Here is a 26,498-nt window from a genome sequence, read left to right as displayed (position 1 = left end):
GCTGTGAAGGTGTTTTGTAGATGTGATTAAAGTCCATAATCAGTTAACATTAAGTAAGGGAGATTTTCCTAGATAATCTGAGTGGGCCTTATTAAATCAGTTGAAAGGCCTTAAAAGCAGAGCTGAGGCTTCCTTGAAGAAGAAATTCCACCTGTGGACAGCACTTTAGCTGTGCCCAAGAGTTCCAGCCTGTCCTTCCAGATAGTCTGCTCTATGGATTTCAGACTTGCTTAGACAATTCTTACAATCATGGAAGCCAATTCCTTGTACTAAATCTCAGTATATATCTTCTACTGGTTCTGCTTTTCTGGTTGAACCCTAGCTGACACACCAGAGTATAAAGTTTAAGGCAGAAAGGGGCAAGAAGTGAAGTACGAGAAGCAGTAAAGGCTAGCTCACAAAGGGAATTTGTTTCTAACATGCTAATAGGTTTGAACTTAACCCTATAACCAGTAGGAGAAGCAAAGTGAATGACATGATTGGGGTGGAGAGGAATCATTCTGGATTTGGTGTAAAGGATGTACTGGGACAGGAAGCAGGAGGAAGAGGGAGATGATGGAGATTGGGAAACCAGGAATGTCATCTGTGAGAGAAGAGGAGAATCAAGAAAGATCATCCTAGAAGTCAGGAAACAGCATTTTGGAACATGGTGGTGGTCCATCCTGGTCTCGTGCATCAGAAGAGTCTGCTACTCACCATTTTGTGACAAAAGGAGGTCACTAAGGGCCTCAAGAACAGCTGTGATGGAGTGCAGGAGCTAGAAACTAGATTGTGTTGGATGGAAGAGTGGCTGGGAAGAGAGAGAGCAGAGCAAACAAGGGTAGATTATTCTTTCAGAAGTTTGGCTTAGAAGGAAGGAGGAAAAAGTGGCAGAAGAGAGAAAAGGATACCGTGTCAAATGAAGATGATTAGAATAAGAGATGCTTGAACCTTTTTCATAGACTCAGGGGAAAGAGCCAGCAGTAAGGGATGGAGAAGAGAGAAGAGACTGAAGCCACACATTCTCCTGAGCAAGGTTCAAGAGAGGAGGGGTGGCCAAGGCCACAAGTGAAGGTTTGTTCAAAGATACTCGAAGGATTCTCATGTTCTGAAAACTGGAGGAAAAGGAGAAAGAATGGGAGTAAACAGAGATACACTTAGAGATGGAGAGTTAGGGACCTACAGTAATTCATGCCCAATACCCTGGAATTCTCAGTGAGATTAGGAAATAAGGTTATCAAGTGAGAGAGAGAGAGAGGATAGTGCAGCTAGAGGTGGAGGCTTGGCTTTAGTTGGGGCTGGGTGGCCACTTGCCAGGACTTTACACAGAGGAATCAGGATCAGTTGAGAATTATACTAAATGACTTCTGAATTCCCTCACAATCCAATATTTCTGTGAGTCAGATGGACAGGAACGTTGCCTTGTTCATTCATGTTTCCTCAGCACCCAAAATGATGTCTGGTATATAGTAGCCACTCAGTAAATTTGTTGAATAAATGAATGAATGAATACTTAAATGAGCTTCTCATCCAAACAAGCAAATAAAACCTTTCAGTTGGAATTGCCTGCTTTGATATAAACTCATTTTAACACTTTTAAGATGTTAAAATGCTTCTCAGTGCCTTGAAACTTAATATGACTCCAGTCTTCTCCCTTAATCTTAGGAGGATGTAGGCAAATCAAGTCGGATAACTCAGGCTTCAAAAGTGGGCATTTTCAGCTTGACTTTATCCCTGGGCATATTATCAAGAAAATGGCCAAATCTCTATTTTGTTTTATTATACAACAAACTCTGTTGAACTAAGGAAGTTTATTCACTGGGATTTTCACTTAGATTCTACCACTGTAGGTGGAATGTAGCCTTAATCTTTTCAGCAACATCAACCTCTCTCTTGTCTTATTGGTGCTGGTGACATTTACCATTGTCTGAAACAAAGAGAGGGAAAGAAACAAGACTATCTGAAAAATCAAGCTTAACTAGAAGTATGGCATAATTAGATAATAAAAATATAATGCAGTCTGTATTAGGTTCTGCTAAAATGGGTCCCTGTTGAACTTTCCCCATGCATTACCTGGGTGGAAGACTTTGGTTTTCCCATTAGTGATTCCAGAAGAGCTTGCCTCCATTTTTATTGACCTTCTGCCTGGTGGGAGTGAGGAATGCCTGACAACAGGCAGGCGACGTGACTCTGGGTGGCTTGCCACACTTCGCCGTTGATGAATTTGCAAACGCTTTTCAGCCCCATGAATAGATAAACTTAAACCTGGAATGAGAAATAGCACCATTATATTGAAGAAGTCAGTTCAGAATGGCTAAAATGCCACTTATCTTCTGGCATGAAATTAAGAGAGCATAAGCAACTATGTTTCAAATTCTTAAGGAATGCTAGTGATGCTAGAATTGTGATACCAATTGATTTTTACATTACACTATTTACTGAACATTACTTCATTCAAAAGTGGAGATCCTCAGGTATGAAAGAGTTTTATGAACAGGAATCCAATAAAGACAGATATTAAAATCCTTCCAAAAACCCTGGAAAAGTATGCATATATTTGGCATGCTGTTGTCAGGGGCTATGAGGATTAGGAACTATCGCTGGGGCATCTGGAATTTCAATAAAAATCAAGGAACTTTCTCCACAGGATTCATGTATAGGCCAGAGTTAAAGACTGAACTCAGATTTACACTTCTGCTAACTTTAGAATTCTGTACATTTTTAGAGTTTTTTAATTTAAATTTTAAATGTGCCCATTTACTCCTTTTGCCCCCTTCCCTCCCCCCTTCTTCTCTGGTAACCACAAATCTATTCTCTGTGTCTGTGTGTTTGTCTGTTATTGTTGTCTTCTTATGTTCCACACGAGTGAAACCATACAGTATTTATCTTTCTCCATCTGACTTATTTCCCTTAGCATAACATCCTCAAGGTCCATCTATGTTGTCATGAGTGGCAAGATTGCATCTTTTTTATAGCTGAGTAGTATTCCATTGTATATATAGACCACATCTCATTTATCCATTCATCCGTTGATGGGCACTTAGGTTGTTTCCAAGTCGTGGGGTATTGTGACTAATGCTGCAATGAACATAGTGGTGCATGCATATTTTTGAATTACTGTTTTTGTGTTCTTTGGATAAATACCCAGAAGTGGAATAGCTGGATCATATGTCAGTTCTATTTTTAACTTTTTGAGGAAAGCTTCATACTGTTTTGCACAGCGGCTGCACCAGTTTACATTCCTACAGTAGTGCAAATGGTTCCTTTTTCTCTACATCCTCTCCAACACCGTTATTTTTCACCTTTTTAATAACAGCCATTCTGATGGGCATGAGGTGATATCTCATTGTGGTTTTGTTTTGCATTTCCTCAACAATTAGTGATGTTGAACATCTTTTCATGTGCCTGTTGGCCATCTCTATATCTTGTTTGGAAAAACATCTGATCAGACCCCCTGCCCATTTTCTGATAGTGTTGTTTGGTTTTTTGTTGTTGAGTTGTATGCGTTCTTTATATACTTTGGTTATTAACCTCTTATCAGATATATGATTTGCAAATATCTCCTCCCAATTGTTAGGCTGTCTCTTTGTTTTCTTGGATTCTTTTGCTGTGCAGAAGCTTTTTAGTTAGATGTAATCCAATTTGTTTATTTATTCTTTTGTTTCCCTTGCCTGAGGAAACATAATATTCACAAAGATACTACTAAGACCAATGTCAAAGAGTGTACTGCCTATGTTTTTTCTAGAAATTTTATGGTTTCAGGTCTTACATTCAAGTCTTTAATCCATTTTGAGTTAATTTTTTGTATATGGTATAAGATCATGGTCCACTTTCATTCTTTTGCATGTGGCTGTCCATTTTCCCAACACCTTTTATTGAAGAGACTTTCCTTTCTCAATTGTATGTTCTTGGCTTCCTTGTGGGAAATTAGCTGTCCATAGATGCATGGTTTTATTTCTGGGCTCTTGATTCTGTTCCATTGATCTGTGTGTCTGTTTTTGTGCCAGTACCATGCTGTTTTGGTTACTATAGCTTTACAGTATATTTTGAAATCAGAGAGTGTGATACCTCCAGCTTTGTTCATTTTTCTCAGGATGGCTTTTGCTATTCAGTCTTTTGTTGTTCCATATAAATTTAGGATTCTTTGTTCTATTTCCACGAAGAATGTTGTTGGAACTTTGATAGGGATTACATTGAATCTGTAGATTGCTTTAGGAAGTGTGTGGATTTGAACTATGTTAATCATCCAATCCACAAGCATGTAATATCTTTCCATTTCCTTGTCTCTTCTTCCATTTCTTTCAAGAATGTTTTATAGTTTTCAGCATAAAGGTCTTCCACCTCCTTGGTTAAATTTATTCCTAGGTATTTTATTCTTTTTGTTGCAATTGTAAATGGAATTGTATTCTTGATTTCTCTTTCTGATATTTTGTTGTTAGCATATGGAAATGAAAGTGGTTTTTGTATGTTGATGTTGTACCCTGCAAGTCAACTGTATTCATTTATTATTTCTAGTAGCTTTTTGGTGGATTCTTTAGGGTTTTCTACATATAAAATCATGTCATCTGCAAATAGTGACAGTTTTACTTCTTCCTTTCCAACTTGGATCCATTTCATTTCTTTTTCTTGCCTAATTGCTCTGGCTAAGACTTCCAGTACTATGTTGAATAGGAGTGTCAAAAGTGCACACCCTTGTCTTGTTCCTGTTCTTAGAGGGATAGCTTTCAGTTTTTTACCATTGAGTACGATGTTAGCTGTGGGTTTGTCATGTATGGCCTTTATTTTGTCGAGGTGCTTTCCTTCTATAACCATTTGACTGACAGCTTTTATCACAAATGGATGCTGAATCTTGTCAAGTGCTTTCTATCTATTGGGATGATCTTGTGGCTTTTATTCATTTTTTTAATGTGGTGTATCATGTTGATTGATTTGCAGATTTTGAACCATCCCTGCATCCCTGAAATAAACCCCAATTGATCGTGTTGTATGATCCTTTTGATGTATTGCTGTATTCAATTTGCTAATATTTGGTTGAAGATTTTTGCATCCATGTTCATCAACAATACTAGCCTGTAATTTTCTTTTTTTGTGTTGTCCTTGTCTGGTTTTGGTGTCAGAGTAATGTTAGCCTCACAGAATGAGTTAGGACGAGTCCCCTCCTCTTTAATTTTTTGGAAGAGTTTGAGAAGGATAGGTATTGAATATTTGAATTTTTGGTAGAATTCACTGGGAAAGCCATCTGGTACCAGACTTCATTTTTTGGGAGGTGTTTGATTACTGTTTCAATCACCTTACTAGTGATTGGTCTATTAAGATTCTCTTTCTTCTTGATTCAATTTTGGAAGGTTACATAATTCTAAGAATTTGTCCATTTCTTCTAGATTATTCAATTTGTTGGTGTAGAGCTTTTCATAGTATTTTCTCATGATCCTTTGCATTTCTGTGCTATCTAATGTAATTTCTCCTCTTTTGTTTCTGACTTTATTTGAGTCATTTTTTCTTACTGAGTCTGGCTAAACGTTTGTCAATTTTGCTTATCTTTTCAAAGAAAAAGTTCTTAGTTTCACTGATCTTTTCCATTGTCTTTTTGGTCTCTATTTCATTTATCTCCACTCTGATTTTTATTATTTCCTTCTGTCTATTGATTTGGGACTTTGATTGTTCTTTTTTCTAGTTCCTTTAGATGTAATGTTAGAGTGTTTGAGATTTTCTTGTTTCTTGAGGTAGGTTTGTATTGCCATAAACTTCTCTCTTTATCTGGGAATTTTTTTTTTTTTTTTTTAAAGATTGGCACCTGAGCTAACAACTGTTGTCAATTTTTTTTTCTGCTTTTTTTCTCCCCAAATCCCCCCAGTATGTATTTGTATATTTTAGTCATGGGTCCTTCTAGGTGTGGCATGTGGGACGCCCCCTCAACGTGGTCTGACGAGCGGTGCCATGTCTATACCCAGGATCTGAACCGGGGAAACCCCAGGCTGCTGAAGCAGTGTGCGCAAACTTAAGGGCCAGCCTCATGGCCGAGTGGTTATCTGGGAAAATTTTAAATATACCAAAAGCAAAAAGAATAGTTTTATAATGACTCCCATGTACCCACCACCCAGATTCAACAAATATCAATATTTTTCCATAAAGTTGAAAAAAAATTTTTCCAATCTTCATGTGTCCTGCTGTCTTTGATGTTGGTTTGGTTTTTAGGCGCCAGAATAGTTTAAAGCAAATCTGGGACATGATGTCAATCTTACCAACAATATCGAGTGTATTGACTTACATCTGTTATATCAATATGGATTATACTTACCAACACATACGAACGATATTAAAAAATTTTGAGTTCAAAAGATATATTAAAAAAACACTCATTGATCACCATTGAAGGTTGCTGAAATACCAATCATTACTCAGAAAATTGATAAAGGGAAAGAAGCAAGCATTTATCCTGGTTTTCCTTTATAACTGTATTTCAACATAACCAAATACTTGATGACAAAGTTCTTTACCACAGAAGAATTCCAACTAATAAATTACTGATGGAAAAGAGAATTAGAAAATCATTTTAGAAACCTCAATGAAATATGAAAGGTGATATGATTTATACAAAAAAAAAAAAAAAGTCCTGTGAGTACAGAGCTGGAATTTAAACTCACGAAAGCTCAAATCCAGATGTGGTCTTTAAAAAAAAAGGCAAGGAAAAGTGTTAGCCTTATGTAATGCAAACCAGCCAGGGGACTTGGTCAGGAATCATGTCATGTGATAAGGGAAAGCCAAACTTCACCAAATCACGAATTTTTTATTAAGAAGAATCTCTTGAAACTTGAAGGTAGAAATTTAGAGTTGGAAGTTGCCTTAGTGGTTAACTAATTAATCTGGTGTCTTATACAGATGAGGAGACTGAGCCTGGCAGGGTAGAACAATAGGTTTACATATTACTAGTAGTGGAAGGCTATGGTGAGAAGTCTACTAAAAACCCAGACATGAGGGAAATAAAAAGCCTGCTCAGAGGTCAACTGTAAATCAATAGTCATGAATCCTTGTCAGAAGTATGAAGAGTTACCCTAAATTTCCCCAAGAGGGGAAGAAAAAAAGGAGATAACCTGGGCTACTTTGTCGATTCCACCTAATTTTAGGAAAGGGTGACTCAAATCAGAATAAGGTTTGGTCACCCTCGGAAGCATAAAAACAAAACACAAACAAAAAATCAGTATAATAGAGACAAACATGAGCAGTGCCCATCCAGGCAACAGCCTCAAAGTTCCAGCTGCCCAGGCAGACAGTCCTGACACACAACTTTACTTCTCTTTATCCACTTAACCGTCCTGGCTCTGACAGCTCTCACCAGACAAGCTTCAGACTAGAATTTGGCTTCCAGGACAGGCAGAGAGTAATCACACTAGTGCTCTCGTCTACCCAGCAGGACAAGGGTCTCAGAGTGGGCTAACAAACTGACGTCCTGGTCTCCTACACGTCTACCTCCTCATGAGTTGCTTAGTATGAGTCTGTCCCTAAGATCTGGTTTCTAAGCCCACGTGCTGTGAGCCTGAGCCTTGTTCTTGGGAAATTCACCCTTGTTTCTTGGGAAATTCGCCTGTCATGCTGGGTGGCCCCTTGGGAATAGCATGGCAGCCTTCCCCAAGCAATACATGCCCTACTCTGATGCTCAGGTGCCCAGGCAAATGTGAGCCTTCTATTCCTAGGTGTCTCTCCATATGGGCAGGATGAGCTCCTCAGCGTCAACTTGGTATTCTTCCACAGCATCATGCTGCATACCACCACTGTATGCTCCACATTTCTAGAGGTGCAAAATGAGTATCTGTAGACCCATCAAGACTCCAGAAGAATTGAGATTTTACATGGAGAAGCAAAAAGATTTTCAGGTGACAGATGAAGGGGCTTGGAAAGATGTTTTAAGTCAATATTAGATGGTACATGCAGTCTCAGTCTGCAAATATGAAATAGACCACTCTCCCAAGAACATTTCTTCTTGTCCCTTTTGAAGAGGATTATTGAGCCGAAGGGACCAGGATTGTGACTCAGCATGGCACTTGTAGCCCTTGTCTAACTCCTCTCCAGGAAGCACAAAATGACAGAAATGAGAATAAAAATTACATGGTGTAAACAAATGACATAGGTAGTTGAAACTGTCAAATTCCATGTTTGAAAAAATATAACAATGTAGATCATGGGGAAAATGTTAAAAATAAAAAAGGATTTAGGAGTATTACCAGGAGAGGACGGACATGAGGAAGATGGGCATGCTACAGGGGAATTTGGGAGGAATCCTAATGCCTGAACAAATCCATCTGGGTCCTCCAAGAATTAAGAGTCCTCAGAGGTACAAATAAAGGGCCTGGCCCATCAGAGCTCTCTCTACACAATGGCTAAGTGCACAGGGGAGAAAAATATGTAAATAAATAGTACACAAGACAGCAAATATACTCCAGACATATGAAAAGCTAACATTTATAGAAGATTCAGTAATCACGTCTTCAAAAACGAATTGTCAGTCAACAAATTGCTTCATCTAATTTGTTCTTAATTATTTTGTAAAAAATGTTGACACTGATTATCTGTTAAATTCCAGGTACTGCGCTAGATATTGATCATTATCCCATTAATGCCTCACCACAACCCTAAAAGACAGAGAATTGGTATCTACATTTTACAGATGGGAAACCTGAGGCTCAAGAGGTGAAGTTGTCCAAAGCCACACAACTGAGTAACTGAAATTTTAAGTCTACTCTTTTCCACTATAGCATGTAGCCTGATGAATTAAATACCAATACATAGGCTAATTGTTTTAAGTCTGTAGTGGTTCTGAATAATTTAACAAGGTGGTGTTGGAAGGTTTATAATCTACCAAGGTGCAGCTGGGAGGTATAGCATGCTGGCACTCCTTTGACCCAAACGCTTGCAGAGCTGTCTTTTTTCCCCACTTTTCCATCCATGCAGAAATGTCCTTCCTGGTTCTTAACCAGCTAGCAAACACCTTAGTAAGAACCATCAGAAACTATACCTTCCCTTTGAAGGCCTGACAGGTCCCCTGGCTCACAGTCAACACTCCAATTGCAATAAGCCCTTACCATGCAATGCCCAACTAGCTCAAGAGTCTCTAAGGGCAAGGATCATATTGTGTACTTCTCTGATTCCTTCCTCAACTCTGAACAAAGTACATTCTATAACGAGGTATGAGATAACAATCCCCCTTCACTGCCTTCTCCCCCTGCATGCTGCATTTTAAAAGGTGCCAAGATTCCTTGGGCATAGGCAGAGCACAGCGTCAAGAGCCAGTCAAGGACAAGACACTGAGCATGCTCACCTGTGCAACACATTTTTAATGTAGCGCTACCTGTTTCATTACACCCTCATCATCTTCCCTGGACTCCTTGAGGCCTGAAATTTGCTCCTTCCCTCAGCTTCAGCAGGCAGCTTCCTCTCCAACTCAGGTGAGAAGATGGAGCCCAGGTGATGTAGATTCTAATCTTCAAATAGATTTTTTTTTTTACCTCAAAATATATTTTAAAAAAATACATTTTCCTCTTGAGACCTTACCTTACTTGATCAAAGACCAAAGTCAGAACCTTGAGAGACACACAGCTTTAGGGATGAGGAGAGGGAAGTAGAGTGTGTGGTGAAGATGTGGGTGCTAGAGTCAGGGTTTCTGGGTTCGATTCTTGGCCACGCCATTTATTACCTATTTTACTTACTGCAAGTTATTCTTTTTGAACCTCAGTTTCCTCACTTGTAAAATGGGGATAATAACAATTTATACCTCACAGAGTTGTGAGAATGAATACTTATAAAGTGCTTACGACAGTGCCTGGCACAAAGTAGGTTCTTGGTACAAGTTAGCTGCCATCATTACCTCTATCATATCAACGACTTCCCCTCACTCTTCATTCTACCCCTTAGGCCCTAGCGTTTAACACCATTGCCTCTGCTCATCTGCTTTTGAACTCTCTCTTTGGTTTCCATGACACTTAAGCTTCTTGCTACCTCTCTTAACTTCAAACCCTCTTTCCTCTCCTGTTCCCTAAGGTGGGGTATTGGTTTCTTAGGGCTGCTGTAACAAATTACCACAACTCTGATAGCTTGAAACAACTGAAATTTATCTCACAGTTCTGGAGGCCAGAAGTCTGAAATCAAGATGTTGGAAGAGCTGTCCTTCCCCTAGAAGCTCTGGGGGTAAAATCTGTTCCCTGCCTCTTTCAGCATCTCAGAGGTCCCAGCATTCCTTGGCGTTCTTTGCCTTGGGACCACATCACTCCAATCCCTGTTTCCAGTCTTATCACCTCCTTCTCTGTGTTTGTGTCTATCTCCCTCTCTCTTATGAGGACATTTGGGATGGCATTTAGGGCCCACCTGGATAATAAAGGATAACCTCCTCATCTCAAGACCCTAACTTAATCATGTCTCCAAACTCTTTTTTCAAATAGGTCACATTCACAGGCTCTGGAGATTAGCACATGGACTTTTCCCAAGATTTTGACTTTGGTCTTCTCTTTCTGTACTTCTCCCCAAGTAACCCTCAGCACGCCACATCTCCAGCTATCATCTTTGTGTGGTCAGCTCCGAAAGTCATTCCCACTTTGTTCTTGCCTCCTAAATTTCAAGCCCTTGAAATTTTTGCACTTGGTCTGAGTTTTCTCCTGAGAAATTCAATGAGTCCACAGAAACACAATAAGTGTTTAATAGTCTCATAACAGAAAACAATGCTCAGATTTTTTAAGCTCCTCATATATTTTCTTGATTTCTCAAAAGTTCTATCTAAAATATAAGTATTTTTCTTAATAAAATAAAATTCTTTGGAGCTCTTTCTTTCTGGCTCACTTCCAAGGTACACTAGTTCTGGCTGTGTCGCATGGTAGAAGTGTGCCTATGTAGAGGGATTTGATTTCAGCTAAATGTCATTCCTGTGATTCAGAAGAGCTCTGTGCCATAGGAACACTTGTAGTTCTGTCAATGTTTTACAACTTGCAGCCATAACATCTACGTGTTGCATCACTCTTCTTGTCATTTCTTAGATAAATTACTTTTCAAATTAACGAAAAACTATGTTTTGAATGTCACCACCATGAGCAAAACATAAGACTCACCTATTCCTACTTAAGAAAAAAAAATCATCTGTGGAAAGGGATATTTATTTCTGGTTTTCACTTTTACTCAGATTTAACTACAAAGTGGAGAACAAATCCAGCGCTTCCCCCGCCCCCACCCCAGAACACTTACAGGAATGGAGATGAAAATTCTGGCTCATCTCAGGCCTCGATTTACTCCCCCAAACTTTCTGGAGCTTTTCTAATAACCTGTCTTATTTGGCTCAAAAAACATTTTACAAAATGTTTATTAAATAGGCTGATACCCTTCTATGTCCTAGGGATAAAAAAGACTCGAACACTCTAGGATTGCACATGGCAAAGGGTGCACCCCACTTGTCATTAGCGTAGACATATTCCCATTAGAGGGGACAGAATTTGTGCTAGCTCAGTGAGGTGAGCTCAGGTAGACTCAGAGCAAACAGAGTCTGCAGAGAAAAGCCTCAGAAATGGCAGGTAACTGGATGTGGGTGCATCCTAGGGAGTAGCCACAAACGTTAAGATGTAAACCACATATGAGTCCTCCAGAGGCCTGAAGCGAGAGCAGTCTTTCATCTCAATAAGCCTGATGAGAGGATTTGCTACAGCCCAACCTTCCTCCATCATATGAGGTCCTTGGATGTGTCATGCCTCCTTCTGTTTGGTCCTCCTGCATCTTGACAGGCTGTTTGATGGATTGGCATCAGCATGTTACACAAATCTGGCAGTATCAACACATCAAACCAGGAAGAACTTCCTGCCAAGTTGCTGTTATTCATAATTTTGGGACAGTTGTCTGTCTAAAGCTACATTAACTTGGCATTCAAGCACTTTGGAAACAGACCAAAATGCTAAGGACTAGATATAACATCACCCAGGCTTAACTTTTGGCTCAGTGTCTATATGAAGAATTTACAGAGTCAGAAAGGATAAGAGCCTATAGGAATGTTTAACCAACATTACTTGAATTCAAATAATGTGCTAGAGATAAATTACGGGGGTTTTCTCCTTCAAATCCACCTCTAGGTTCTTTACAGCCTTTCTGTAGCTTCTTTCTCTCCTGCAGCTGGGGCTGATTTAGAGTCTCCTTTTTTCCCCTGCTACAGGATTCTACTAGAAGGACTTCATTTCAGGAAAGCCCAATGACAGATTAGATTATTGTCCCCAATTCTTCATACCTTCTCTCTGCCATATGACTAATCAGTACTTCTCCATAGAGATGGAAAGTGTATTCCTTGCTCCGCTGATCTTGGACTTGGGCATCATGACTTGCTTCAGCCAAGGGGATGTTAATGGACATGATTTAAGCAGAGATGTGAAATGTGCTTGACTAGTTTTGGCTTGGTCTATGGCACTTCTGCCGTCACCATGACAAGCACATATCCCAAGTAGCCATGGGCCCCAGAATGAGACACACAGAACAGACTCAAACCCGACTTGTAGCCCGGAGCCAGCTCCCAGCCAAGATCAGTCAAACACCAGCTGCCTCGAGGACATCTGAGCAAAAAAGGCAACTGTTTCTGGATGTGACCTACTGAGATTTGGGGTTGTTGCTACCCAGCAGACTTGACAAACACAGCCTCAATAATGGCCTCCATAATGTAGAAATGAAACAGTGCTAGTGGTTACAGTTTGGTCATAAGTGGTGAGTTCACAAATAAAGCATCCTCCTTCTTGCCTGAAATGTTGTTCTTCCGATCCCCAAGCCAACACATTCTTCTACAATCAGCTCATTCATCACCCTTCTGAAGAAATCTCATTATCTCCAACCACCTACACAGCCACTCACCCCTGCTTCCCTAAGTTGACATGTCCCTTCCCTGTACTCTGTTAGCACCTGGTACATAGCTATGTCAAAGCTCCTTCACCTGCATTGTAATTGTCTACTTACCTGTCCCCCAAATGAGGGACTGAGACTGTGTCTCATTTAATGCTGATCATAATGCATGGTTCATAGTAGATACTAATATAAATACTTCTAGAAAAGAACTGAGGGACAGAGGGACAAGTGTGGAACATAGCAGGGGAATGGGACATCAACTGAACTCTTCATTTCTTCTCAAATTCTACAAATTTGTTACATTGATTTTGTCTAGAAAGTGTTTGTTTAGTCACTGGGATGGTAGCCAAGACCTTTGAAGCAGGTAGGCTTGGGGCAAGAAGCATGGGGGTGGGGATCAGGTTAGCAATTTATCCAGAGAGCCTTAAACACCTTAGCTCTTTCCACTTTTTTTCCCACCGCCACCTGCCTGTTGTTAAAAACAGAAAAAATTACCCATCTGAAATTTTTTTCTTCATATAGAGTGATTTAAGACTCTTAAAAAATGATGCTATTCACCGTTGGTGAGGACATGATGAGCTAGGGGCTCTCAGACATTGCTACCTCCCCATTTGCAATCAGGCAATTTGACAAAACTCTAGAAAGTTCACTCCCAAATAAGAATGTTTCCACCTACAGATATTTAATACACTTCAAATCACAACTAAATGTTATTTCTTACTACTTAAAAATAGGATTATATCCTCAGACCCATAATTCCACTCCTAGAACACTATCCTAAGGAAATTAGCAGACATACTAACACTTATGTGCAAAGATGTTCCATTCAGAATTTTTTGTAACGTAAGGAAGCAGTAGAAAGATGGGCTTTTGTGTTGAACAGATATTGGTGCATATTCTGGCTCTACTTGTAGTAGCTGTGAGACTTGGTGAATTATGATTAACTTATAAAGTTAGCCTCAATTTCTTCCTTTGTGAAACAAGAGTTTAAATTAATGCCTCAAAGATTTGTGATAAGGGCTAAAAGAGTATGTGTGTTCACATACATGATGCCTGACGTGATAAGCACTCAATAATAGTACTTGGCATTATAATTATAATACTGACACTATATCTATAATCATTATTAATACTGATATTGGAAACTAGAAAAATACCTGTTAATAGGGGAATAGTTAAATAAATTATGGTCCACTCATGTTAGAATGCTATGCAGCAAACATGTTGGTGAACAGGATTTTAAGACAGGAAAATGCTCAAATTCATTCATTCTTCCATTCACTCATTCAGTCAAAGCTTCTTGACTGCCTTTGTCATCTGAACTCATTTATGAGGATATAGAACTATTGAGTGTTCAAGTTGAAAGGGATGGATTTCCAAGGCTTTCATTTCCCCAACTTGGGCCTCATTTTCATTTGTAAACCAAAAGGTTGGAGATCCTCTCTGTGCTGGTGTTTTGTTGGCCTCCTCTCATCTGAAGTTCATTCTCTACCCTTCACCACCCTGTTCGGTGCACTGGGAAGCTGACTCCCACAGACTGTATCACCAGGTTCCTTCACAGGTGTCCAGTTGGCTTCAGCTAACGGGAGGCACCAGCAGGAGCTGGAGAGTAGGAGGAATGAGAAGTTGAGTTACTTCCGCCCTGCTCCCTCCCTGCTTCAGCACTTCTGAAAGCCCTCTACAAGCCTACTCCTTCGGGAGGCCCCTTCCCATGGCTCCCACTCCAGCCAGGCTCTAATATTACCCTTGTCTCTTTGGGCAGAATGAAAGCTCCCCACTGCTGCTAGACCCTAGGTGCTTACCATCTCTTGTTAACTACCTTAACCTATTCACTCCTTTTGCAGCATAAGTCCCTTTATTAAAATCAGTTTAGTTATTGGAATTCTGTTTCCTACCTGAACCTTGATAGAGTTTTCGAAATCTATCCCTTTCAATTTTAAGTTAATGGTTCTACTTCCTCATAAATCAACAATATCACTGAAAACTTCCTTAGAATTAGTTCTCAAAAACTTCATGTTTGCTATCTTTTACCTTTATTCACCAAGATTTTCTCATTTTGTATCTTTTTTTCCTCAGTACTCTGAAGACCTATCTAAACTCTGGATTTCTCACTTTGCCTCATTCTGTGATATTTAATTTATACCAAATCTCTATATTCTCATTCAGGGAAACACTGAGAGAAAGGCTATGGATTTCTTGTCATCTAAGTTTAAGGGTTTTCCTTGTGTTCTATGGACTTAGGCACAATTACTTCCCCCATCCAAACATGCACAGATGGATATAAAACATCATAAGAGATCATTGTGATAGGTAGTATTTAAGGATGTGCACAAGATGGAAAGTAGGCAATTATAAGTATAGGGTTTAAAATTACTACCTTAGGAAAGAGTTCTTTTTGAGATCTTCAATTGTTTATTGATTCATTCATTTAACAAACATTTGTTAAGACCTTACTCTGTGCCAAGCACTGAGGATACAGAGATTAAAGGACAGAGTCCTTGCACTCATGGAGCTCAATCTGACAGAGGAGGCTTCCCCAGCACTAAAGGAGCAAAGAGAAAGGGCATCTAATGTAACCCAGAGGAGAAAGTGATACTTTCTGGATTAAAAAAAAAAAATTAAGGTCATTTGGTCTCTCCTTCAGAAGCCAGTGAGGTATCTCTGGTTTTTCTGAAACAAATTTAACTATCTGGCATTTTTCGTAAGAGTGTAGCATGATCAAATGTTATCACACTCCAGGCACATACAACTAGGAGTAGGCAACAAAAATAGCTCAAGAGAAACTAGGATTCTATCACATGGTGAAACCCACACATTGTGAAAGAGTGTACACTTCAATCCTAAATTTCAGTGGAACCACTTATTAAATGGTATCACCAAGTGAGCAACTTAAATCACATAAGAACATTATTCCTTAAGATCCTCGGACTCAACTTTGTAACTTACCTGGGCAGTCAATAAAATGTTTCTAGAAATGAAACACAAAATGTCTTATTACCAGTAACATTAAATGATAACCACTAACACGCTAAAAAGGAACAGTGTTTTATATAAGATTTTAGTCATCTAGGCCAGTGAGTAAAATTTAAACTTTTTTTTTTTTTTTTTTTACAGAATAATTTATTTCTACAGACAACTACTGAGGCCTACACCCTGCTAGGCTCCAGTGACAGAAACAAGGATGATGAAGGCAGAATCTGTGTTCTTACAAGGAAAAAAGATATGCAGAAGTAACCAACGAAGAGAGACGTGAAAGCTCCACAAGGGAGGTACCATTCAGACCATGTATGCTCCAACAGGACAAAGGGGTTAGCACACCTTCCCTGTGAAGGACCAGAAAGTATTTTTGGCTTTGCAGGCCATATGATCTCTCGTGAAATTACTCCACTCTGCTAGCATAGCCCAGAAGCAGCCATAGACAAGACATAAATGAATGAGTGTGGATGAATTCCAATAAAACTTTACTCACAAAACCAGGCAGTGGGCCGGATTTGGTCCATGGGCTGTAGTTTGCCCACCCCTGACTTGGACAGTTGTGGGGAAGGCTATCAGGGAAGGCTTCACAAGAAGGACAGTATTGACACTGAGCCTGGACAGCTGGGTAAGTTTCTAATAGGCAGAACTGGAGGGAAAGAAGATTCTTGGCAACAAAGACATGACAGTATGAGAGAACAGAGTGAATTCAGGATAGGAAGAATGTCCAGTTTCTGGCATGTTTAAGATGTCTGAGCAGTAACATTGGCTGTTTAGACTAAAAGTAATGGCAAGGACAACTTACTTTTGTATGAAATTTTAAAAGTTTTAGAGAATTTGTGAAGAGCCTTGAACGCTGCACTGAGTATAATCTTTATTGTAAGGCAATGGGGACTCACTGAAGATATGTGAGCCCAGAGTGGGGTACAACACGATCAGAGCAAGGATTTAAGAAGAGTGCTCTGCTTCAACTGGGACAATAGATCAAGGTAACAGTCACAGGAGCCTGGATCAGAGCAGCACCATGAGGGATGCAAATTAAAGAGACAGATTGAAAGTACATTCTGTAGGGGCTGGCCTGGTGGTACAGTGGTTAAGTTCACACATTCCACTTTGGTGGCCAGGGGTTCACCAGTTTGGATCCCGGGTGCAGACGTGGCACTGCTTGTCAAGCCATGCTGTGGTAGGCGACCCACATATAAAATAGAGGAAGATGGGCACAGATGTTAGCTCAGGGCCAGTCTTCCTCAGCAAAAAGAGGACGATTGGCAGCAGATGTTAGCTCAGGGCTAATCTTCCTCAAAAAAAAAAAAGTAAATTCTGTAGAATTTGATAACCTTTTTTGATGTTTAGGGGTGAGAGAGAGGAGAGAATCAAAAGTGACTTTGGATCTGAAGACAGTAACAAATAAAAAACACAGGTGGACTATTTTGATAGGCAAGGTGTTGGGTTTGGCTTTGGGTAGGGTGGGTCTCTGGCCCCCACAGGACATCAAAATAAAATATTCACCCAGGGGCCAGCCTGGTGAGTAGTGGTTAAGGTTGTGTGCTCCACTTCAGCTGCCTGGGGTTAACATCAAGCCATGCTGTGGCAGTGACCCACATACAAAAAAATAGAACAAGACTGCCACAGACGTTAGCTCAGTAACCATCTTCCTCAAGCAAAAACGATGAAGATTGGCAAGAGATGTTAGCTCAGGGCCAGTCTTCTTCACCAAAAAATAAAAACTAACTAAATAATAAATGTTCACCCAGCACTGCCAGAAATAGAGGTGTGGAGTTTGAACATGTTTCTGGCTGGAATTTCTGGAGAAGAGAAAAGCGATCACAGATAAAATCTTGAGGGAACTTCTAGAAGGTGAGTAAGCAAAATCACAGCAACAACAGTTAGCATTTGTTGAGGGTTTACGCTGTGTCAGGCATTGTTCTAAGAGTGATAAACATATTAACTCATTTATTCATCACATCAATCATATGTGGTACATGCACGTTCTTTATCTCCATTTTACAGATGAGAAAATTGAGATACAGAGATAGTTACTTACCAAAGGTCACACTAAGTGGCACTGTCAGCATTTGAACCAAGGCCACCTGGCTAGCTGACACAGCAATACTGTTCTCAGCAGAAAAAAGGGATCAAGGGGACTGCATGCTAACGGAAGGTTGAAGAAGTTGAGAACTGAGAAGAGAAATGTTTAAAGTGGACTGAGACAGAAACGGATGCCAAAACACAAGACACTGAAGAGTGAGAAGATGGTCAGTGAAGACAGAAGTGCAGACAATACACTGAATTCAGGTCTGTGGTCGACAGAATAATGGCTCCCCTAAAATGTACACATCCTTATCCCTGGAACCCATGAATATGTTACATACATGGCAAAAGGGACTTTGCAGATGTGACTATGGACTTAGATACGGGGAGATCATCCTGGATTATCCGGGGGACCCAATCTAATCACGTGAGTCCTTAAAAGAAGAGAACCTTTTGTGGCTGGGGTCAGAGAGAAACGCGATGTTGCTGGCTCATGGAAGGGGCCATGAGGTAAGGAATGTGGCAGCTCTAGAAGCTGGAAAAGACCAGGAAACAGATGGTCCCCTAGAGCCTTCAGAAGTAACACAGCTCTGCTAACAATTTGATTTTAGCCAAGTGAGAACTGTGTCAGACTTTTAACTTGCAGAACTTTAAGATAATAAATTCGCATCATTCTAAGCCACTGAGTAAGTGGTAATTTGCTACCAGAGCAATAGAACACTAATTCAAGTCCCCATCTCTCTTCAATCTGATAAATATTCTTTTTTTTTTTTTTTTTTTTTTTTATTTTTTTTTAAAGATTTTATTTTTTCCCTTTTTCTCCCCAGAGCCCCCCGGTACATAGTTGTATATTCTTTGTTGTGAGTCCTTCTAGTTGTGGCATGTGGGACGCTGCCTCAGCGTGGTCTGTTGAGCAGTGCCATGTCCGCACCCAGGATTCGAACCAACGAAACACTGGGCCGCCTGCAGCAGAGCGTGCGAACTTAACCACTCGGCCACGGGGCCAGCCCCCTGATAAATATTCTTAATAATGATTCCAAGACCCTGGTCCATAGTCCTGTCCAGGCCACAACAACCGACGACGTGCCTTCCCCAGAGTCAGCACAGCCTCCCAGATGTCCAAGGCAGCGTACTGAGGGGCCAGTGAAGGAGAGAGATGCTGAAGCTGCCCTAACTGAATTTCCTTAATCAATATTTAATTTAACTGACCACAAAACAAAGGTTAATTCAAAGAAGTCTAAAAATTTATCAAATCTGTCTCCAGAGTATAACCCACTATTTACTGATTCCACCTCTATGCTAATAATAGTGCATTTAGAATTTTAGCCGTACAACGTGCTTCTATAGACACTTGGTTTAACAAGTGTTTGAAAAACAAGAACAAAATGACATTAAATTACGTGGACTTTAAAATGTAACTTTTAAATTGAGTACAATTACAATGAGTATTTCAAAGGAACAAGGAAGGTTATTTACATGATTTGAGTTATAAAGTTGACCTTGACTAATTTCAGTGCTAATTTAATTAAATTTATGATTCAGTTAATAATTAAAAATCCCTCTGGCAGACAACTGGTTTTTTCTTTTTAAGACCCATTTGAAACGTTTGAAATTATTAAAAAAAATCCATTTTCCTTAAATAAACATACGTAAAATAATTTACCCTCTACTTTGCAAAAATATTTAGCAAAAGGATTTGACATAGCTCAAAGCAAGGCATATATTCACACATTTTTAGTCTATATGATCTTTTAAAACTTTTGTCACCACCTAAGTTACATAGTTGGTGTGTTACATACATTGTTATGTATGTATGTAATTACATGTGTGTATGTACGTAATTACACGTGTGTGTACATATGGAATTGCATACATACATGACGTACATTGGAAACTTGTCTTTCAAGTCATATTTCAATATATTAATGAATCAAATAGCTGGAATCAGGTATGCACCACATTCATAGCAACGTTAAATATTGTAAGCCTTAGCTAACCACAGTTTTCAATACCTCGTTCAGTTAATGTGGAACAATGGCAAGATCAGGTCCCCTAAAATTAAGGAGGTAAAGAGAAAATAAACACAGCATTAATATTGTTTTTAAATACATGCCTCTGAGTGGCTACTGATCTCAAAATTCACTAACATGAAATACCTGCTGCGGTGGGCAATCTTTCCCTTAGATTAGGTTCCAGCAAACGATTGCTCATGGGCCAAATCTGACCCATCACCTGTTTTTGAAAACAAAGTTTTATTGGAACACAGCCACACTCATTTGTTTATGTATCATCTATGGCTGCTTTTGCATATAAGGACAGAGTTGAGTAGTTGTGACAAAGAGGATATGGCCCTCAAAGCTGAAAATATTTCCTGTCTGGCCTTTTACAGAAGTTTGCCTACCCTTGTCTTAGATTGATATCACTAAGATAATTAGGATGACATGGCTCAGGTATTGCAAACTACTGAAGCAAAGTCTCAAATATTTTACAGACTATATCATTATATCATTATATAATATATATCATTAATATATATATTATATAAAATATGTTTGAAATTTCAAACATTAATGGCTTGAAATTTCACAGACTTTTGCACTTACTTCCTCTCATTTTATTTTGAAAGGCAGGGAAAAATACTTGTATAGCTGCTTGGCATTTTCACAAACTAATGTGGTAGTTTAGGGGGATGTTTTGGGGGGCAATCAGTAACAATAGGGAAGAGCATAAACAGAGCTCCAACAGACCACAAAAAGGCTCACATGGTCTAGTGAGTAAATAAAATAATAATAACATAGTATATCTTATAATTCAATAGTTTTCTTATGTTGTTCATGGAGTCTGAAATGAACTGGGTGTAGCAGTAATAATAGTTCACATTGAGGCATCGTGGTTACGATGGATCATGGAATCTGGATCCAGACTTCCTGGGTTCAAATCCTGCCTCTGCTACTGTCAACTGTGTGTTCTTCATTAAACTCTAGAGGCCTCAGTTTCCTTATCCATAAAATGGGAATAAGAATAGTATTTACCTCATACAATACAGCAGTTCTGGGATCATACCAAGTTCTACAAGAAATATTGACTATTTACTATGATATATTAGTTATCATTGAGAACTAGATTCATGGTTAAAAGTGCAGGCTCTATAATCCACCTATCTAGGTCGGCATGCATTCTGGTTCCACTCATTTTTGGCTGTGGGAGTTTGGACAACTTTCCCTAACTATGGTGATAATAGTAATATCTACTCCATAGGGCTGTTTTGAGGATTATACAAGTTAATGCATATAGCAGTGCCCAGCAGAGAGTATACACTCAATAAACGTTAACTATTTTATTATTTTCAGTATTAGTATTATTATCATTATTAATATTTCCACTATTGCACATCAGGCCTAGTTATAGATGCTCTACAGTATGAGGGCAATATCATTATCAACACTACTTTAAAGATAAGAGACCTTAGGTATAGAGAGGTTAAATAACTGGTTTCATTCATTGAGTGATGGAACTAGAAACTGAGCCTTTCTAAAAACAGCATTAGGAGACCTTTGGTCCTTCATCATAATAGAGGCAAATTTCTTCAAGACAGGCTGATTAAGAAACAGGGTTGTGGAGGGAGGGACTAAGATGACGACACTGGAAGCTTCTGAAATTCCTTCCTCCCACAGATGCACTGAATGTACAGCTACACAAGGAGAAATTCCCTCTGAGAGAAATACAGAAACTAGCTGAGTGAATCCTACACATTGGGCCAATGAAAAAATACCCACATGGAAATAGGTAGGAAAGTCTGAGACCACACTCATGCCATAAATCCCATCCTTGACACAGTGCCATACAATCAGGAGGGAACCGCCAACCACCAGCTACTCCCTAGGAGCAAAGGGTTTGGACCACACATCTAGAAACCCGGCTTTTAAGGCTCTCACCCAAGGGACAGGCCCCCAAAACACCTAGCTCTGAAGGCAACAGGGTTTATGACCATGAGACCCACAGGACTATGCAAACAAACAGTTCTTGATAGATATGCGAACACTTCCTGTGGCTATTCCTCCCTAGGGCTCAGTGCAGAGTTGAACAGGCAAAAATACTCATCTGCCAGTCTTTCCCTGGAAGAGTATTGACCACATGCTTTATGAGTTGTTGCCCAAGGGTCTGACTTTTAACTAGAATGCATCTAATACTGATTGCAATCCTCTCTGCAGCCTAAAAGAGTTGGTGGGCACTTTCCCTGCCTTTTCCCTCCAGCTTACTCCAACAATAAAACCCAGTTGCCAATATCTCACTGGAAGGAGCTTGTCCACGTACCTAGCATGGCAACTTTTATGGTCGCTATCTGAGGAATGGGCCCGATATCTCCTAGCTCTGAGAGCCAATGAGGCATGCATTCATAAGTCACACAGAATTATAGCAAATAAAAACGGATGCAGAAACATCTCCCCTCCCACGGCTATATATCCAGGATCAGCATAGGAGCAGGCAAAAATGCTCATCTCCCAGTTTCCCCCTGGAAGGGGCTTAACTATATACTTTCCAGCTGCTGCCTGAGGGTCTGGCTTCTAATCAGCCTGCATGTAGGTGCTGACTGTAGTCCTCCCCTTCGAGACATTGACAGGTCTTGGCACAACCTAAACTACTGGGAGCCACTAATAACAAAGATGGTGGCTTGGACAACCACAAAGATTTTAGAGACAAGAAGCTTGGACTGGACTGATTGACGAGGTTCATTGCCTACATGAGGCCAGTCTGTATCTAATGCACAGACCAACACAGAGAACGAAGGAAAATTAAGAAACAAGGGAATATGTTCCAAAAAAAGAGAACAAGATAAATCTCCAGATAATGATCTTAATGAAATGGAAATAGATTTATGTGATAGAGAGTACAAAGTAATGGTAATAAAGATGTTCACTAAGGTCAAGAGAATAATGCATGAATAAAGTGATAATTTCAACAAAGAGATAGAAAATATTAAAAAGTACCAAACAGATATCAAAGAACTGAAGAAGACCATAACTGAACTGAGCAATTCAATAGAAGGTTTCTGCAGCAGACTAGATCAGGAGAAGAAAGGATCAGCAAAATTGAAGGCAATGGAATTCCTCCAATCAGAAAAGCAAGAGGAAGAAAGAATGGAAAAGAGTGAAGATAGCTTAAGGGACCTATGGGACACCATCAAGAGGATCAATACACACATTATATGGATCTGAGAAGGAGAATAGAGAGAAACAGGCAGCAACTTTATTCAACAAAATAATGGCTGAAAATTTCCCTAACCTGGGATAAGAAACAGGCATCCAGATCCAAGAAGACCAAAAAGTACCAAATAAGACGAATTCAAAGACCTACACCAAGACACATTATAATTAAATTGTCAAAAGTTAAAGACAAAGTGAAAATCTTAAAAGCAGCAAAAGAAAAGCAACTTGTTATGTACAAGGGAACCCCCACAAGACTCTCAGCAGATTTTTCAGCAGAAACTTTGAAGGGCAGAAGGGAATGGGATGATATATTCAAGGGGCTGAAAGAAAAATCTGCCAACCAAGAATACTCTACCTGACAAAGTTGTCCACCAGAATTAAAAGAGAGAGGAAGAATTTTCCAGATAAAAGTTGAAGAAGTTCATTACCACTAGATGGGCCCTACATGAAAAGTTAAAGGGAGTTCTTCAAGTCAAAATGAAATGGCTAATTAGTAACATGAAAACATATGAAAATATAAAACTCACTGGTAAAGTTATATATACATATATATATACACATATATATATAGTTAAATGCAGAATATTCTAATGTTGTAATTAGAGTTGCAGTGGATAAATCGCTTATAACTAATACAAAGGTTAAAAGACACAAGCATTAAAATATTAAAATAACTATAACAATAATTTGTTAATAAATATACAATATAAAAAGATGTAAATTGTGGCATCAAAAACATAAAACGTGGAGGGAGAGTGTAAAACTGTAGACCTTTTCATATGTTCAAAATAGACTGACTTAAAATAGAATGTTATAAGACTGCTATAACTATAACTTTTATGTAAGCCTCCTGGTAACCACAAAGCAAAAACCTATAGTAGATACACAAAAGATAAAGGAATCGGAGCATATCACTACAGAAAATCACCAAATCACAATGGAAGACAGCAGGAAAGGAAAAAGGAAAATAGGCAGAAAACAATTAATAAAATGGCAATAGTAAGTCCATATCTATCAATAATTACTTTAAATGAAAATGGGCTAACTTCTCTAATCAAAAGACACAGAGTGGCTGAATGGATTAAAAAAACAAGACTCAACTATATGCTGCCTACAGGAGATCCACTCCAACTTTAAGATACACACAGATTGAAAGTGGATGGCTGGAAAAATTTATTCCATGCAAAATAGAAACCAAAAGAAAGCAGGGGTAGCTATATTTACACCAGACAAAATAGACTTTAAACCAAAAACCGTAACACGAGACAAAGAAGCTCATTATATAATGATAAAGGGGTCAATTCATCAAGAGGATATGACAGTTATAAATATTTATGCACCCAATATTGGAGCATCTAAATATGTAACAAATATTAACACATCTGAAAGGAGAAATATTCAAGAATACAATAATAGTAAGGACTTCAATACCTTACTTTCAGTAGTGGACAGATCATCCAGATAGAAAATCAATAAGGAAACATTGGATTTAAAGTATATAATTGACCAGATGGACTTAGACATAAATAAAACATTCTATCCAGCAGCAGCAGAATACACATTCTTCTCAAGTGCACACGGAACATTCTCCAGAATAGATCATATGTTAGGCCACAAAACAGGTTCTAGTAAATTTAAGAATACTGAAATCATGTCAAGCATCTTTTCTGAACACAATTGTATAAAACTAGAAATGAATTACAAAAAGAAAAATGGAATACCCACAAATATGGAGATTAAACACCATGCTTCTGAACAACCAATGGGTCAGGGAAGAAATCAACAGGGAAATGAAAAAATATCGAGACAAATGAAAAAGGAAACACAACTTACTAAAACGTGGGAGGTGCAACAAAAGCTGCAAAAGAGGAAAGCTTCCCAAAAGAGGGAAGCTTACAGCAATAAATACCTATATTAAGAAAAAATAGTGATCTCAAACAAACAACCCAGCTTTACATCTCAAGGAACTAGAAAAAGAAGAAACCAAGCCCAATGTTGGCAGGAGGAAGAAATAACAAAGATCAGAGCGGAAATAAATGAAACAGAGACGAGAAAGACAACAGAAAAATCAAGATCAAAGATCAAAACCAGAAACTAAGATCTGGTTTTTGAAAATAATAAACAAAACTGACAAACCTTTAACCAGATGAAAGGAAAAAAGAAAGACGACTAAATAAAATCAGAAATGAAAGAGGAGACATTAAAACTGATACCACAAAAATACTAAGGAACATAAGAAACTACCATGAACAGTTGTACAACAAAAAATTAGATAACCTAGAAGAAATGGATAAATTCCTAGAAACATATAACCTGTCAAGCATAAATCATGAATAAATAGAAAATCTGAATATGCCAATTACTAGTAAAGAGATAAAATCAATAATCAAAAACCTCCCAACAAATGAAAGTCCAGGACCCATCACTTCCCTCGTGAGTTTTCCAAACATTTAAAGAATTAATGCCAATCATTCTCAAACTCTTCCAAAAAAAGTGAAGAGGAGGGAACACTTCCAAACTCATTTTATGAGGTCAGCATTACCCTGATACAGAAGCCACACAAGGACAGTAGAAGAAAGGAAAATTACAAGACAATATCCCTGATGAATACAGAAGCAAAGATCTTCAACAAAATTTAGCAAATCAAATTCAATAGTACATTAAAAGGATCATACACCATGATCAAGTGGGATTTATTCCTGGGATGAAAGGATGGTTCAACATATGCAAATCAATGTGTGTGATACACTACATTAACAAAATGAAGGATAAAACTCATATGATCACCTCAGTTGCAGAAAAAGCACTTGACAAAATTAAACATCTTTTCATAGTAAAAACTCTCAACAAACCGGGTATAGAACGAACATACCTCAACATAATAAAGGCCATAGATGCCAAGCCCACAGCTAACATCATACTCAATGGTAAAAAGCTGAGAACTTTTCCTCTAAGATCAGGAACAAGACAAGGATGCCTACTCTCACCACATTTATTCAACACAGTATTGGAAGTTCTGGTCAGAGCAATTCGGCAAGAAAAAAAACAAAAGTCACCCAAATTGCAAAGGGAGAAGTAAAACTGTCACTATTTGCAGATGATATGATACTAAGTGTAAAAAAAATCCTTAAAACTTCACCAAACTGTTAGAATAAGTAAATTCAGTAACATTGCAGGATACAAAAATCAATTTCCAAAACTCAGTTGTATTTCTATACACTAAGAACAAACTAGCAGAAAGAGAAATTAAGAAAGCAATCCCACTTACAATAGCATCAAAGAGAATAAAATATTCAGGAATAAATTTAACCAAGGAGGTGAAAGATCTGGACACTGAAAACCATAAAACACTGATGAAAGAAATTGAAGAAGACACAAATAAGTGGAAAGATATTCTGTATTCATGGACTGGATGCTAAAATATCCGTAATACCCAGAGCAATCTACAGATTCAATGCA

The 26,498-nt window shown here is 38.8% G+C and overlaps 1 protein-coding gene across 14 annotated transcripts in view; it reads right to left on the bottom strand.

The window, feature by feature from the left end:
* ANO4 (anoctamin 4) overlaps positions 1-26,498 on the bottom strand; it is a 381,203-nt gene that overhangs the window by 196,077 nt on the left and 158,628 nt on the right. For all 14 annotated transcript variants that reach the window (XM_070254006.1, XM_070254010.1, XM_070254005.1 and 11 more), the window contains one exon: positions 2,053-2,244. In XM_070254006.1, coding sequence (XP_070110107.1) covers positions 2,053-2,244 — 192 coding nt within the window. The remainder of the gene's footprint in view (positions 1-2,052; positions 2,245-26,498) is intronic.

This window comes from Equus caballus, chromosome 28, assembly GCF_041296265.1.
Source record: "Equus caballus isolate H_3958 breed thoroughbred chromosome 28, TB-T2T, whole genome shotgun sequence".
In the NCBI taxonomy this organism is placed as follows: domain Eukaryota; kingdom Metazoa; phylum Chordata; class Mammalia; order Perissodactyla; family Equidae; genus Equus; species Equus caballus.
Note: the sequence above shows the minus strand (reverse complement) of the source record. Positions and strands in the feature narration are given on the sequence as shown.